The sequence below is a fragment of the Oryctolagus cuniculus genome, chromosome 1 (genome assembly GCF_964237555.1).
Source record: "Oryctolagus cuniculus chromosome 1, mOryCun1.1, whole genome shotgun sequence".
NCBI lineage: Eukaryota > Metazoa > Chordata > Mammalia > Lagomorpha > Leporidae > Oryctolagus > Oryctolagus cuniculus.
Genome location: NC_091432.1, coordinates 237,404,637 through 237,419,350, shown reverse-complemented (window position 1 = coordinate 237,419,350; position 14,714 = coordinate 237,404,637). Strand labels below are relative to the sequence as shown.

The following is a 14,714-nucleotide window of genomic DNA, read 5'->3' as shown; positions in this document are numbered from 1 at the left end:
CTGGGCGGGAGCCCGACGGGCCGCTGCTCCCACGGGGCCCCCGGAGAGCTCCGGCCTCGCCCGCGAGCGCCCGGCCCCCGGCCCACGCCCAAGGCGGCCCCTGCGGCCCCTGGGCCCGGCGCGCCTGCGGAAGCAGAGCCCAGCTGTCCGTCTCCTGGGGCTGCCCGCGGTCACGAGGGGCGGCACGAGGGCGACGTTTGTGGTCACGAGCGGTTGTGCCCCGCGGCGTGCGAGGGCGGTGACCTGGGCCACCCCGGGCGGGGCCGCGTCCCTGGGCTCCACGTCCTGTGGCCGAGGGAGGGAGAGGCCGCGCCGGGGAGACGGGGGAAGGACGCACGGGGCCTCTGGGTTGCTGATTCTGTTTTTATACAATTCTCTATGAAGTTTATAGCCATTTGCAAAGTTTTAGACAGTGAGTTGTTTCAGCACCTGTCAGGAGAGAGGGCGCAGCTACTGCGCTCAGCTCCTCAGAGCACCTGCTGCGAGTGGCCGAGCCTGGGGGCGGGCCTCGCCCTGCCGTTAAGCCCACCCTCAGAAGACAAGGCACGGTGGGAATGAGCGGGGGCCGGCAGGGCGGGACACACCCTGGCTTGTGTCATGGCCGCCGGTCGCGGCAGGGGGAAGGACAGAGCAAGGTGACAGCGCGGGGGAAGCGGCCGGCCAGCGGGCTCCCGCACCCTCATCAGGGAGCTGGGGAGGAGCCTGGGCCCCAGGGGCAGCAAGGGGCGTGCCCAGCTCCACGCCTGACTAATCAGCACCAGCACAGGCCACCGGCGTCGGCGTCGCTCTTGGGGGAGCACACCACGCCTGCAGCTGACTGAAGGCCGGAAGTGTGGCCGCCTGGACGTTGCGGCCCAGCTTCTCCCAGAGCTAGCCTGCCCCGGGCTGGATGGGGAGGCTGGTCTGTGACCCCCAGCCTCCCTCAGGGGGCCAGCACTTGGGTGTGGGGTGCAGAACGGCTGGTGCACCCCAGCCCTGGCCAGGGCTGGCTCCCAAAGGCACGGCGGCTGCACTGTGGGGTGCCACACCCCCTTAGGCCCGCCCAGAACCCCCAGCGTCCTGTTCCAGGCCAGCAGTCAGGTGGACAGGAGGGGCCCGCCCTACAGAAGCAACGCTGTGTTTGCAGGCTGGGGGCCGGGAGCACTGCGCCCCAGCCGGGGCCGGACGCCTGGCGGCCAGTCTCGAGTGGTCAGGCCTCCTGCGGCAGCAGCTCCCTGGCCCGAGCCTCATCCAGGATGAGTGGGGACTGCAGCGCCCGGCCTCGCAGGTACACTTCCAAACCCTGGCAACAAGCAGGCGACAGTGGCCAAGTGTCCCCTGTGGGCTGTCCCCAAGCACAGCCAGGATCTCCTGGGGGTCAGAGGAGCAGAGGCCTCCAGGGCCAGGGCCAGCATGAGGCAAGCCCAGGCTAGGGCTGACAGAGGAGCCAGGGCCAGCCTCAGCCTCCCACAAAACCCTGACTGGCCCAACCCCACACTCACTGCGTCAGCCGGGCACTGCAGCCTCTGCCCGGGACCCGACGAAGCCCCCTCGCCTCCCTGACCCCCGCCCGGCAGGCAAACGGGCAGCGGCCACCTCTCCCCACCTCACACCCACGCAAGCTGGAGCCCAGAGGAGGCCTCGAGGGGCCGGACAGCGCTCACCTCTCCGGAGTAAGAAACCAAGGGCGATATCTCGCAGATGGCCGGAGGGTCTTCATCTTGGGGCAAGCTGGGGGGAGTCCAGGGGTCAGCATCCGCACCCCCACTGCAGCTGCACCCCACGCCTGCCCCCTGCTGAGTGACAGCTCCCGATCCGTGGCAGAGAGCACCCAGGCATCCCACGCGGAGCCCAGGATAGGTGCCGGCTTCAGACACTCAGGGAGGCAGGAACCCAAGGGGCCAAATCCTCCGAATCCCACGCCCGGTCAGCTTCCGAAGGAGGGAGAGGGCCACGTCCCTGCTTCCCCATGGCCACCCACGCTGGGCAGAAGCCCGTCGCCTCCTCGGAACGAGGCGTAAGTGGCAGGGCCCTGGGGTGACCCGGCAGGACGGGCTGCACTCACCACGGCCGCTCAGGCAGCCAGGCCCCCTGGGCGTCCAGGAAGCGGGCGCCGGCCCGCAGAGCCCAGCGGTAGTGCTGGGAGAGCAGGGCGCGCCTGGCCGTGGAGGGGCTGTCCCTGTCCGCCCGCTCCCCGTTCTTCAGCGGGGAGAACTCCTCCTCCCTCGGCACCTCAAAGGCCACGAAGTTTCTGGTGAGAGAAGGCAGGGGCTGGCGGCGGGGGCTGCTCCCACTGGCTCACAGCCAGCTCCAGGGTGGGGCCCGCACGCCTTGCAGGGTCCCAGCAGCGGAGACCTGGGGCCCCAGAGGGAGGTTCAGGCGCCCCAAGAGCCAGCCGGCAGCTTCTGACTCCGGACACTGGGCCCACCCCTGCCGAGGACCTCAGCTGCCCCTCAGCTCCCACTCCCCCCAGGGGGGCCTCCCTCTGGGACCTGCCTGCGGCCCCCTCCCCATCCCATGCCCCTCCCCCACCCACACAGGGGGCGGGGCAGAGGAAGACGCGTGCGACTTGTGCCACTAACTTGGCGAACGGAAACACGTCGAAGACAAACTTCTCCATCTTTATCCCGTTCGGCGTCTGTGGCTTCACCAGAGCTCCCTGGTCGTCCACGTGTGGCACCTTCTTCACCGCCACGTGCAGTGGCAGCAGAGGCTCCAACTCCCTGGGGCAGAAGGGAGGGGGTCCGGTTCGAGCCGGTTGGCGACGGAGCCCAGCCGGGTCTCCCTGCAGTGCTGAGAACCAGGCCGCGGCAGCCCAGTGGGAACCAGCAGTGTGGGCCGCGGGGCCATTCCCAGGGGGAGACGGCGGCCCGGCCCGAGCCCACTCCCAGTGAGTCTGCAGTGCCCCCGCCTGCTGAAACGGACACCCTTCTCCACCCTCACCCCTCCGTGGCTCCTGACCACGGGCCGGCCGCCAGCTGCTGGCCAGGGCGCTCGGCCGCTCCAGTGCGCCGCCTGCTGCTGCACACCTGGTGACCATCTGGAGGAAGCCTCGGGTGAAGAAGTGGTTACAGATGTTGCCTGCGTTGTAGAGCAAGCCCCCATCCGGGGCCCGCAGTCCTGCGGTCTCAGGGCTGACCTCGCTGTACTCCACCACCTGGGGGACACCGTCCACCTGGCACACCACACCCACGGGCTCCTCGGGCTGTGCCTTCTCCACCACCTGCAGCCGCGAGGGGCGCGGGCTCAGAGGGCGGGGCGGGCGGGCGGGCGGCCCCACCCCTCCCCCAGCACACACCTTCGCGCCGCAGTCGGCTCCTCGCAGCACGCAGAAGCCCAGGAAGACGGGGTCGGCCAGGCGCACCAAGATGTTGTCCACGCAGTACACGTGGACAAACTCCACCCCGCGGACCTCCATGTCCTCCAGGACGCGCTGGTCCGCCAGCGCGCGGTACAGGCCACCGTTGCCATCTGCGGAGGGAGGGAGGGGGAGGGGCCTCAGGACGGGCGGTGGTCCCTGCGGAGGGGCGGCGCTCCGTCACCACGGGAGGGCCCCCGGCGAGACCGCTTCGCACTTGGGACTGGACCCAGGCCTCCTGACCCCACCCACACCCCCAGCTCTCGGCTGGGCGCACCTGGGGCCATGGCCACTTTGTCCTTGCGCTCGAGAATGGCCCTGCCCTCGAAGCTCACGGCGGGCAGCATGCGCTGCTCGAACATGATGACGCTGGCGGGGTCCAGCTGGAAGAAGTCGTGCTCGCGGAAGAAGGCGGCCGTGGGCCCCAGCGTGAACTCGCTGGTCATGATGTACCTGCAGCGGGCAGGGGCGCTCAGGTCCCGGGGTGGGGCGCGGCTGGGGCCGCGTGGGCGGGGGTCTCCCGGGGCGGAGCCGGGCCGGGGAGGACGCACCAGGGCACCGTGCAGCGCGCCCCGTGGCGCTCGCCGGCCAGCTGCTGCACGCGCCGGATCCGCTCGGCCTGCAGCTGATAGAGGGTCTTCCGGCTGGGGAGCCCCACGCGGTACATGCCCTTGGGGTAGTCCACACCCAGACGAGTGCCCTGTCCCCCGGCCAGCAGCAGGACGGCCACCTTGTTCAGGGCGATCTGGCGGAGACCTGGGGGCGTGCGGCACCGTGAGGGCACGCCCGGCGGGCGCCTGCCCCTGGGGCCGCTGGGCGCGGGAGGCGGGCGAGGCCTTCACAGCAGGGACAGGCCGGCTGGACTCCCGGTCGCCGCGCCCCCTGCCCCGGCCGCCCGGCCCGGGGCCAGGCCTGCCTACCCTCCTCCTCCCAGCGCCGCCGCGTCTCGGGGTCGCTGCGGCTCGCGCTGCCCACTCGTTCCGGGGGCAGGGGCCGCAGGCGCGCGGCCAGGCCGGGGTCCGGGCCCGGAGGGCGCGCGCAGGCCGCCGCCGCCTGCCGGCAGTGCTCGCGCAGCGCCGCGGGGTCCAGCGGCTCCAGCTCGGCCAGCAGCCCCGCGCGCGGCCCCGGCGCCAGCTCGGCCCAGAAGCGCAGGAGGTGCTCCTGGCCGGCCAGCTGCAGCCGGGCGCGCACGTCCCGCTCCGAGGCCATGTCGCCCGCCGCCTGCCGCTCCAGCGCGGCCATCACGGGACCGGCGGGAGGTGCCGCCCCGCCCCCAGCTCCGCGCCGCGCCCGCCTCCGTGGGCGGGGGATCCCGGCCGGCGCCGCGCAGGCCCCGGAGGCCGTGCTCGCCAGCCCCGGCCCCGGACGGCCTCGGGTCTGTCCGCAGGGGTCTGCCCTGGTGCGGGGTTGGCCGGAAAGAGGCGGGAGAGGAAGAAGTGCAGCCCCAGGGGACCAGTGCGGGGCGACCGGCCGCCGCGTGCCTGTGGGCCACGCAGCCATCGGACTTCTAAGCTGCGCGCTGAGAAGGGTGGCTCTGGCCATCTTGGCACTAAGCTTTGTCCTAGAAACCTGGTGGGGCTCTTTGGTTTCTGTTTCTTTTGCTAAGCACGGAGGAGAGAATATCTCTGTTTTTACAATTGCTTCTGCAAACCGCATTGGCTCTGTTCAATTAAAGTTTAAAAAATAAAATAATACACGCACCGACAGAGGCAGGAGCGCCGGTTTCACTGTCCGGCCCGCGGTGTTGGGGGAGTGCCTGGGAGCGGGCCTCGCGCTTTGCGGCTGCTAAAGGACAGTTGAGGGCAGGGTTAGGGTTAGGTTAGGGTTAGGGTTAGGGTTAGGTTAGGGTTAGGGTTAGGTTACGGTTAGGGTTAGGTTAGGGTTAGGGTTAGGGTTAGGTTAGGGTTAGGGTTAGGTTACGGTTAGGTTAGGGTTAGGTTAGGGTTAGGGTTAGGTTACGGTTAGGGTTAGGTTAGGGTTAGGGTTAGGGTTAGGGTTAGGTTAGGGTTAGGTTAGGGTTAGGTTAGGGTTAGGGTTAGGGTTAGGGTTAGGGTTAGGTTAGGGTTAGGGTTAGGGTTAGGTTAGGGTTAGGTTAGGGTTAGGGTTAGGGTTAGGGTTAGGGTTAGGGTTAGGTTAGGGTTAGGGTTAGGGTTAGGTTAGGGTTAGGTTAGGGTTAGGGTTAGGTTAGGGTTAGGGTTAGGGTTAGGGTTAGGGCAGGCGCTGCAGGTGGAGCCGAGGAATCAGGCTCCAGGCCGCAGTCCGAGTCCAGGAGCCGTCGTCCCCTTGCGTCCCTCGAAGGCAGTTGTGGGACGCACACTCAGGGCAGCCAAGGACCCCACCCCCAAGTGGGAGGGGGGCTCAGGGGAGGACTTGGGGAAAATCAGTTTGTGCAGCCGCGGGCATTCCCGGGGTCAGAAGGGGGTGACACACGGGGCTCAGCAAGGCAGGGTGTGTAGTGCTGCCTGGACCTTGCTGTGGCCACGTGGTCACCTCCACTTTACCTTAGATCCTTGTCCATGGGGCCCAGAGGTCAATGTGGAAACCAGAGGCTCTGGGAAAGGGGCGGGGCCGGTCCTTCACTCCACAAGCCAGTCACAGGTGCCTGTCTGGGATGGAGGGGCGTGGCCCTGCCCATCTGTCCCCAGGCTCCGCAGGGGGAACACAGCTCCCCCCCCCCCCGACGGCTGCCTGGGGCCGTCAGAGCCCCTCAGGCCTGCACAAGTCCTATGGGACGGCGGCAAAGCTGAGTCAGAGGACTGGGACCAGGCCAGGCTGGACAGCAGAGAGCAGGAGGAAGTGGCCGGGGCCCAGACAGGAAGTCCAGCCAGAGCCAGCGCCTCCTCCAGTGCCCAGGGGCCATGGGAAGCCCACAGACGCAGGGCCAGTTGGAGCCCCCTCCCCCAAGCTCTGGACACTGAGAACCCCTTGTTTTCTCTGCACAGTGGGCTCAGGACCACAAGGGCCACTGCCCTGGCCTGGCCACCACTGGCCACGCTGTCCTGAGCCACAGCAGCGCTGGCCACTGACTGCACCCCCACACCAGCATCTGCCTGCAGCGCCCAGGCCTGCCCCCCCACAGGCCGCACCTGGCCTGGGGTCCCAGCCAGGCGTTGCATTGCCGCTGTGACTCCCCCAGAGACAGCTCCTGTGGGGGCCATCCACCGAGCGCTATGGCGGGCCGGGCCAGCGCCGGGGCTTGGGGGGGCCCTGCCCTGCTCCCGGACGGCAAGGGCAGCTCTGGGCATCTGAGGGACAGGTGGGAGGGGACAGTACCTGGGCCGTCTGAAAGGAGGCCCAGAAATCGGCCTGGAGCTGGGGGCGCAGCAGGACGAGGGCCAGCAGTGAGGGAATGCTGGGGTGGGGGTGGGGCACGGCAGAGTCTTTGGCAGGAAATAGACCCAGGCACTCCCTGGCCAGAGCAGGGTGTCTAAGGCCCATGAGGGTCTCAAGAGAGGCCAGCAGCGGGAGGTGGGGGTGGGGGCTGCTCCCCTGGGGCAGCCAGGGTCCTGAGCCCCCCCCCCCCACAGCTTCTAGAAGGGCCTGAACTGGACTCCCAGGGCCAGACACAGGATAAGGCCTGCCTGCCGCTCCCTGAGTGGACAGACCAGATGGGGACAGGGAGGGGACCCCAGCTGGAAAGATGGGGGTGTAAGGGTAGCCAAGGAGATGGCTCACCAGATGGGGATCTGAGGACACAGGAGAAAGCGGCTTTGTCCTGCAGCCCAAAGACCAGGCCAGGCTGCCCCAGGGGACTGGAGGTGGCGCTGGCGGCGCCGCGGGACAGAAGGCCTCTCTGTGAGGGGAAGCGCCCAACTGGCCGGCGCCGATCTATCCTCTAGGGGCGAGAGATGGGGGCCGGGAGACCCTGCGTGCACGGGACCGGGGGTGGAGGACAGGTCCCGGGCGGGTGCGCCCGAGTCCTCGGACCCTACAAAGAGCCGCGCCGGGGCAGGAGGGGGCCCGCGAGGCGGGGGCGCAGCCTGGGCCTGGGGTCCCGCCCGGCCAGCAGGGCCTCGCGCCCCTCCGGGCCCCCTCGGTGTCCCGCGGCCGGAAAATCAAACCTGGGCCGGCGGCCGACCAGCCAATCGCAGCGCAGGCAGCCTAGCCTCGGCCAATGGCCGCCGCGCATGCTAATGAGGGCAGGCGCGCGAGGCGTGCCCCATTCAAAAAGTAGCCGCCATTGTCGCTCCGCGCCGCGCGCGCCGGGCCGGCCCCGCCGTCGGTCGGGCAGCGCGCGCGGGGAAGGAGCCCGCGCCCATGGCCGGGGCCGCGACGGCCGAGCGGGGCCGCGAGCCTCCCGCCGCGCCGGCACCCGCGCCCGCGCCCGGGCCGAGCACCGAGGGGCTGCCGCGCGCCTTCCTGCAGAGCCTGCGCACGCTCTTCGACATCCTGGACGACCGGCGGCGCGGCTGCGTGCATCTGCGGGAGATCGAGTCCCGCTGGCAGGGCGCCGACGCGCGCGAGCTGCCCCGAGGCGTCCTCGAGGGCCTGCGCCAGGTGGCCCCGGCCAGCGGCTACCTGACCTTCGAGCGCTTCGTGGCCGGCCTGCGCGCCTCGCTGCTGAGCGCTGACGGCGGCCCGCGGGGCCCCGCGCGCGCCCCGGCCCGGCCGCCGCCGCCGCCGCAGCGTCTGGCTTTCGCTCCGGCCGACGAGCCGCGCACCGTGCTGGAGAGGAAGCCCCTGCCCCAGGGCCCGCGGAGCCCCGAGCGGCCGTGCGGCCCGGCGGAGGCGGCGCCCTGCCCCGCGGAGCCGGAGCGGCCCCAGGGCGCGGCGCTGGAGCGGAGCAGGAGCGCAGACGCCGGTGAGTGCCGGGGCGGCGGTCGGGGAGCGCGTGGCCCGCGGGTGCCCAGAGCCAGCCCCGAGTCGCCCGGCAGGGTCAGCCGCGCCGAGCACGGGGACCCTTGCGGGCTGCGAGGGGGGAGCCCCAGTTGCAGTGTCCGCCCTGCACCTGGGGACACCTGGAGCCTGGGGTGACACCTCCACCTGCGGCTCCTGCACCGCCTCCGCGGAGGGGCACAGGCCACCGTCTCCGGCCAGGCTTCCGGTCGTCCGCAGGGACAGGCATGGCTGAACGGCTCCCGTCTCCCTCGGGATGGGGACTGCCTTGGGAACAGCACCAGCATCATGGCTAGGGTGGGGGCCGTGACCTGCCAGGTGGCAGCTGTTGGTCCCTGTGTGCCCCAGCCCCGTACCTGGTGCTTAGAGCCGGGGCCCTGGCTCCCTGTCCCTGTGCGGGGGGAGGTTCCGGCACCATCCGCGCCGCTGCACCGTGGAGATCAGCCGAGGGGTCGCAGTGGACAGGGTCAGCGCGGAGGCCTTAGAGCCCCACGTGGCCCTGGGTCAGCTCTGCACCCCTCTGAGGGCCGCCCGCCCCAGCGCAGGCCTTGGGCCAGGGCTGTAGCTGTGACCCGGGCGAGGAATGCTGTGTGACAGAGCCCGCTCCAAGGCTGTTCAGGTCCCACCCACCCCCCAGCCTGGAGCGTCAGGGCCTCCGTGCGTACCCCAGGGAAACTGGGGCCAGAGGGGCACCATGTGGTCACTGGCCCGGTGTCCAGCGAGCCGTCCCCTGGGGCTCTGGCACGTGACTGTGCAAACCAGGCCCGGGGTGGCCTCCCTCTGCAGGCCCCGTCCTCCTTGCCCACCCTGGGGCAGGTGCCAGGCCCACCGAGCCCGTTCTTGCCTCACCCACGCCCACCTGTGGCCCGGGCACCGGGGCAGGGCCTCTGAGCATGCACCTGGCGCTGGGGGCGGTGCCCCCCACTTCTGCAGATGGGGAGACCCCCAGGGCAGATGCCCACAGCAACAGGGACACTTGTCACGTCCAGGCGAGAGGAGGGCCGTGCACATCACCGTCCCCGGGGAGCCTGGGGCTCCGCCCACCGCCCACGCCCACAGCTCACCTGCAGTAGCTCTCGGGGGTCTCTTACCCAGCAGCCTTTGAGATTCGAGAGGGCCCCTGCCCAGGGAGGCTGGGCAGCAGATTCAGTGGCCTCCCAGGGCAGGCTGACGGGAGCTGGGAGCAGAGGGCTCCTGGACCCCAGCCAGCCCACAGGTGCCCGAGAGCTCAGTGGCTGGAGTGTGGGGGCACCCGGCGGGGGCCCTCAGGGTTGATGGAGGGACTCGGGGTGGACCAGGGAGCCAGGCCGGGGTGTCGAGCCCAGCTGGGCAGGTCTGGAGTTCAGCCAAGCCCATGCCTGCCCACCACAGGTGCAGCGGCCTGCAGGGCCCCCCAGGCGGGCACAGGGGACAGCCGGCGGGGACCCCGTGCCCGAGGGGAGCGTCGGAGGCACACCATCACCAACGGCGTGGACTGCAGCCTGGTGAGTGCAGCGCCGGCCACTGAGGCACCCCCCGCCCCTCCCTTCCCCTGCAGGCTGGCGTCCACGGCAGGGGTGGCAGCGGGCAGTCCTGAGCGCTAGGCTGGGCCCCCAGCTGCGTGCTCACCGCAGGGTCTCCACTGCCTTTGCTGCCCTGGGGAGCTGGCCCAGAGTGAGACACAGGCCTGTGGCTGGGCCGGGCTGGGCGCCGTCTGTGCTCGGGGGTCTCAGCCTGGGGGCCCGGGGCTGCTGGTGCACGGTGTGTGCAGGTGTGTGCAGGTGTGTGCGTGTGGGTGTGTGCGGGTGTGCACTGGTGTGTGCGGGTGTTGTGCAGGTGTATGCGGGTGTGTGTGTGCGGGTGTGTGTGTGCGGGTGTGTGCGGCCGAGTGCACCCCTTGCTCATGGGCCCGGGGCTGCTGGTGCACGGTGTGTGCGGGTGTGTGTGCAGGTGTGTGCGGGTGTGTGCGGCCGAGTGCACCCCTTGCTCATGGGCCCGGGGCTGCTGGTGCACGGTGTGTGTGCGGGTGTGCGTGTGCGGGTGTGTGCGTGCGGGTGTGTGCAGGTGTGCACTGGTGTGCGCGGGTGTGTGCGGCCGAGTGCACCCCTTGCTCATGGGCCCGGGGCTGCTGGTGCACGGTGTGTGTGCGGGTGTGTGTGTGCGGGTGTGTGTGCAGGTGTGTGCGGGTGTGTGCGGCCGAGCGCACTCCCTGCTCACGGGCCCGGGGCTGCTGGTGTGTGCGGGTGTGCACTGGTGTGTGCGGGTGTGTGCGTGCGGGTGTGTGTGGGTGTGTGCGGGTGTGCACTGGTGTGTGCAGTGTGCACTGGTGTGTGCGGCCGAGCGCACTCCCTGCTCACGGGCCCGGGGCTGCTGGTGCACGGTGTGTGCGGGTGTGTGCGGGTGTGTACGGGTGTGCACTGGTGTGTGCGGTGTGCACTGGTGTGTGCGGGTGTGTGCGGCCGAGCGCACTCCTTGCTCACGGGCCCGGGGCTGCTGGTGTGTGTGCGGGTGTGTGTGGGTGTGTGCGTGTGTGTGCGGGTGTGCACTGGTGTGTGCGGGTGTGCACTGGTGTGTGCGTGTGTGTGCGGGTGTGCACTGGTGTGTGCGGGTGTGTGCGGGTGTGCACTGGTGTGCGCGGGCGTGTGCGGCCGAGCGCACTCCCTGCTCACGGGCCCGGGGCTGCTGGTGCACGGTGTGTGCGGGTGTGTACGGGTGTGCACTGGTGTGTGCGGGTGTGCACTGGTGTGTGTGCGGGTGTGCGGGTGTGCACTGGTGTGTGCGGGTGTGCACTGGTGTGTGCGGGTGTGTGTGCGGGTGTGCACTGGTGTGTGCGGGTGTGCACGGTGTGTGTGCGGGTGTGTGCACTGGTGTGTGCGGTGTGCACTGGTGTGCGCGGGTGTGTGCGGCCGAGCGCACTCCCTGCTCACGGGCGCGGGCGCAGCTGCAGCAGATGGAGGTGCTGGAGCAGGAGAAGGAGGCGCTGCTGCAGGGCCTGGAGCTGATGGCGCGGGGCCGGGACTGGCACCAGCAGCAGCTACAGCAGGTGCAGGAGCGCCAGCGCCGCCTGGGCCGGGCCGGAGCTGCCGCGGTGAGTGCCGGCGCGGCCACGGCCCCCACCCCGCGTCGCGATCCCTCCTGCCCGCGGCCCTGGAGCTCTGAGCAGACATTTCAGGGGCAGGAATCCCCCGGGGGCCCCCACCCCCACCCTGAGGCATGGTGCCGGCCCTTCTCGCTGACCGCCGTCCCGCCCCCCCTTCCTCCTAGGACTTTGGGGCTGCAGGGGGGCCCCGCCCCCTGGGGCAGCTGCTGCCCAAGGTGCAGGAGGTGGCCCGGTGCCTGGGGGAGCTGCTGGCCGCGGCCTGTGCGGGCAGGGTGAGTGCGCCTGTCCTCTCCGTCTCCCCTTGGGGGACCTGGAGCTGCGCCTGACCCCTCCCCCTGCGGCCTGACCCCGCCCTCCCAAGGCTGACCCACCCCCCACACGCTGCCCACGCCGCCCACAGGCTCCGCCCCCGTCCTCCCTGGGGCCGCAGTGCCCAGCCCTGGCGTCCACCTCGCCCCCGGCCCCTGGCCGGCAGCAGCAGACCATCCTCATGCTGAAGGAGCAGAACCGGCTGCTCACGCAGGTGAGCCGCGGCGGGGAGTGCGGGCCGTGGCCGGCGCCCCGCAGGTGCTGACCGCCCCCGCCTGCCCCTGTCCACCCAGGAGGTAACCGACAAGAGCGAGCGCATCACGCAGTTGGAGCAGGAGAAGTCCGCGCTCATCAAGCAGCTGTTTGAGGCCCGCGCGCTCAGCCAGCAGGACGCGGGGCCTCTGGACTCCACCTTCATCTAGCGGCCAGGCCAGGACGCGGACTTGGAGCTGGCCTGGGTGGGGCTGCCATGCCCGGTCGGCGGACAGTGCGGTCCCCTCGCAGTACCGGCTACCAGGCAGCCCCGCCCCCACGTTTACGAGGGCCGGTGCTCTCCCTCCCCTGACCCTGGGCTGCTGCATCCGCAGAGAAAGGCCCTGGTCACTCCGGCTGCACTTCGGACAGTGGCCAGCAGAGGGCGCGGCGTGAGCGCTGCTCGTGCCCCTGGCGCCCCCTTGTGGCAGCCAGGGTGGAGTGGCCTCTGAGAGCCGGAGAGCCCGCCGTGTCCCGCTGGGTCCAGGGCTACTTCCCTCAATGGAAGGCGCTGATGGGAGCAGATGGAGAGCTAGGAGGGGCTCAGGGGTGGGGTCTGGGTCCCTGCCTGGCAGAGGTGGAGAAGGAATCAGCTCCACTTTTCGTCCCCTCTGGCCAGGACGCTGCCGCCGGCTACCTGTGGTCACCACCGAAGGACCCCACCACCGGAGGGTCCTGGGCAGAGTCCCCCCACCCAGCTGTGCACAGGGAGAGGACAGGAAGCAGCTGGGCAGGGCCCCCCGCCACCATCACTCCTGTCCCACTGCCCATGGCCAGTCAAGGTCACCCCAGAGCTCCGTGGTGTGGGGACCACCCCTGGACCCCCCGCCTCGGAGGCTAGGCCCTGGCAGGTGTGGCGCCGGCTCCCTCCTGCCCATGGTGGCCCCACAGACCTGGCTTCCCGCTCAGCTGCCGGGTGCCCAGGGTCAGACCCAAATCACACCAAGGCCAAGGGCAAGGTGTCCCTACACAGTGCCTGCGGCCGGGGCCCCCAGGACCCCAGCCCCACGAGCGCCCCCAGATCGGCCTCTGCCTTGTGACCCGGTGCCCCCCCTTCTCAAAGACCTGTGCCCCACTCAGGGCAGACCCCGGCCCTGACAGGTCAGGCCACGGCTGGGGGCTGTGCGTGTGCTGCTCGCCTCCGCCCACCTGGGCAGGCACCCCCGGCTGCCCCTCCCACACAGAGCTGTGGGCCGAAACCTGGTCCCCAGGGGAGAAGCACACAGGCCCCGCCCTGCTGGGGAGAGTCCGGGCTGTGGGGGGTGCCCTCCCCCTGCCCAGGCGCCTGGGTGTTGTAACAAAGTTGCCGGCTGAGACTCCCTGCTGTGGTTGGACGGGCAGGGCTGGGCGGACCACCCTGCTTTAGAGGGAACTGAGCCCCCGCCCCCAGCTCTGTGCAGGCCCCGCTCCAAGGCAGGCAGCGGAGCTCAGAGCCCGGAGGAACCGCCTGGCCGCGGGCAGTGGGAGGCTTTGTGGGTGTGGATAGTAATGGCATTCTATACACCTAAAGGAATAAAGAGACTTCAATGTGACCACCGAGTCGTCTTCATGGCCTCTCACCCCATCAAGAGCACAGCTTTTAAAGAGTGCTTCGGGGTCTCCCACGCGGTGCAGGGGCCCGGGACCCGACCTGGATCGGAACCGCAGCGAGCCGGGCTGGAACCAGCCCCTAAAAATAATGCTGTAAAAGACCTAAAAGAAGCTGGCGCCGCGGCTCACTAGGCTAATCCTCCGCCTGCAGCGCCGGCACACCGGGTTCCAGTCCCGGTCGGGTGTCCGATTCTTTCCCGGTTGCCCCTCTTCCAGGCCAGCTCTCTGCTGTGGCCAGGGAGTGCAGTGGAGGATGGCCCAGGTGCTTGGGCCCTGCACCCCATGGGAGACCAGGAGAAGCACCTGGCTCCTGCCATCGGATCAGTGTGGTGCGCCGGCCGCAGCACGGCGGCCATTGGAGGGTGAACCAACGGCAAAGGAAGACCTTTCTCTCTGTCTCTCACTGTCCACTCTGCCTGTCAAAAAAAAAAAAAAAAGACCTAAAAGAAAACCTAAGTAAGAAATAATGCGTACTCTTGGGTGCAGACCCGCTATTTGAGGGATGTAAACCCCCCAGTTGTTACGCAGAGGCGGCATAACTCCGCGGGAATCCCAATGCATGTTTTCAGGGACTCGGTTCTCGGATTTCATTGGAAGAACAAGAGCATGGAGTGTTCCCGAAACTGGAGGGAAAGAGGGGCGGGGCCTTCTCCCCCAGGCCAGGAAGAGCCCTAGGTCTGGGGGAGGGGCGGCCGGGTGCCCGCCTCTGAACAAAGCCCCCAGACACAGCCCTGTGTCCAGAGAGGAGCGGGTGGGGCTGGGGGCCGAGCGCATGTCCCAGGGGAGGCAGCCAGCTCTCCACAGGCGACACTCCCCTCCTCTCTCTCTCTCTCTCTCTCTCTCTCTCACACACACACACACACACACACACACACGCAGGCGGCTCCCGGATGCCCCGAAGCCAGCAGCCCAGAGGGTGCCCAGTGACCTCACCCGCGTTCCTCACGCATGTCCCCAGGCTGCAGACAACAGTGCAGAAGACAGAGCCACCCAGACTGTCACGAACCGCCCCGGCTCCAGGGCATGGACAGCGCTGGCCAGTGACAGGCTCTGGCAGGCTCGGGGTGGGGCCCCCAGCCCTCACAGGGGACAGGGAGAAACCCTCCCACCCCGGCAGCGACTCCAGAATCTAAAGCCGCCAGGGTGGGCGCTAGCCCCAGCAGGCTCAGGGCTGCTCGTGCGCCCCTCCCACACCCAAACGCCGGTCCCACGGCTCCCTGCTATGCACCTGGAAAGGCATCAGGTGCTGGCCCGAGTGCTGGGGTCCTGGCTTCCACCTGGCCCCGCCCAGAGTGTGCAGCACGGTCACGG

At 69.7% G+C, this 14,714-nt stretch overlaps 2 protein-coding genes across 4 annotated transcripts; one reads left to right on the top strand and one right to left on the bottom strand.

The window, feature by feature from the left end:
• Positions 1-349: 349 nt before the first annotated feature.
• Positions 350-5,023, bottom strand: UAP1L1 (UDP-N-acetylglucosamine pyrophosphorylase 1 like 1). 2 transcript variants are annotated; one of them, XM_070059457.1, is made up of 9 exons: positions 4,258-5,023; positions 3,889-4,093; positions 3,615-3,790; positions 3,278-3,450; positions 3,009-3,202; positions 2,562-2,702; positions 2,045-2,230; positions 1,644-1,710; positions 350-1,282 (listed from the first exon to the last, which is right to left on the bottom strand). In XM_070059457.1, exons 1-9 carry the CDS (start codon positions 4,991-4,993, stop codon positions 1,190-1,192), a joined length of 1,971 nt encoding a protein of 656 aa, XP_069915558.1. In that variant the 5' UTR covers positions 4,994-5,023; the 3' UTR covers positions 350-1,189. The 2 variants fall into 2 exon arrangements, with proteins under 2 accessions (XP_069915558.1, XP_069915559.1); XM_070059458.1 differs by having other exon boundaries at positions 3,009-3,136.
• Positions 5,024-7,508: 2,485 nt separating this feature from the next.
• On the top strand, positions 7,509-13,290 carry SAPCD2 (suppressor APC domain containing 2). 2 transcript variants are annotated; one of them, XM_070059471.1, is made up of 6 exons: positions 7,509-8,138; positions 9,545-9,657; positions 11,100-11,240; positions 11,417-11,524; positions 11,653-11,775; positions 11,855-13,290. In XM_070059471.1, the coding sequence occupies exons 1-6, from the start codon at positions 7,595-7,597 to the stop codon at positions 11,981-11,983; spliced, it is 1,158 nt and encodes a 385-aa protein (XP_069915572.1). In that variant the 5' UTR covers positions 7,509-7,594; the 3' UTR covers positions 11,984-13,290. The 2 variants fall into 2 exon arrangements, with proteins under 2 accessions (XP_069915572.1, XP_069915571.1); XM_070059470.1 differs by having other exon boundaries at positions 7,510-8,138; positions 11,094-11,240.
• Positions 13,291-14,714: the final 1,424 nt, after the last annotated feature.

Coding starts and splice junctions, on each gene's coding strand:
- UAP1L1 (XM_070059457.1), bottom strand. CDS start 4,993: ATGCGGTTTGCAGAAGCAATTGTAAAAACAGAGATATTCTCTCCTCCG. Junction 3,451..3,614: donor CAAAGTGGCCATGGCCCCAG/GTGCGCCCAGCC, acceptor CTCCCTCCGCAG/ATGGCAACGGTGGCCTGTAC. Junction 3,203..3,277: donor GAGCCGACTGCGGCGCGAAG/GTGTGTGCTGGG, acceptor TCGCGGCTGCAG/GTGGTGGAGAAGGCACAGCC.
- SAPCD2 (XM_070059470.1), top strand. CDS start 7,595: ATGGCCGGGGCCGCGACGGCCGAGCGGGGCCGCGAGCCTCCCGCCGCG. Junction 11,241..11,416: donor GCCGGGCCGGAGCTGCCGCG/GTGAGTGCCGGC, acceptor CCTTCCTCCTAG/GACTTTGGGGCTGCAGGGGG. Junction 11,525..11,652: donor CCGCGGCCTGTGCGGGCAGG/GTGAGTGCGCCT, acceptor CGCCGCCCACAG/GCTCCGCCCCCGTCCTCCCT.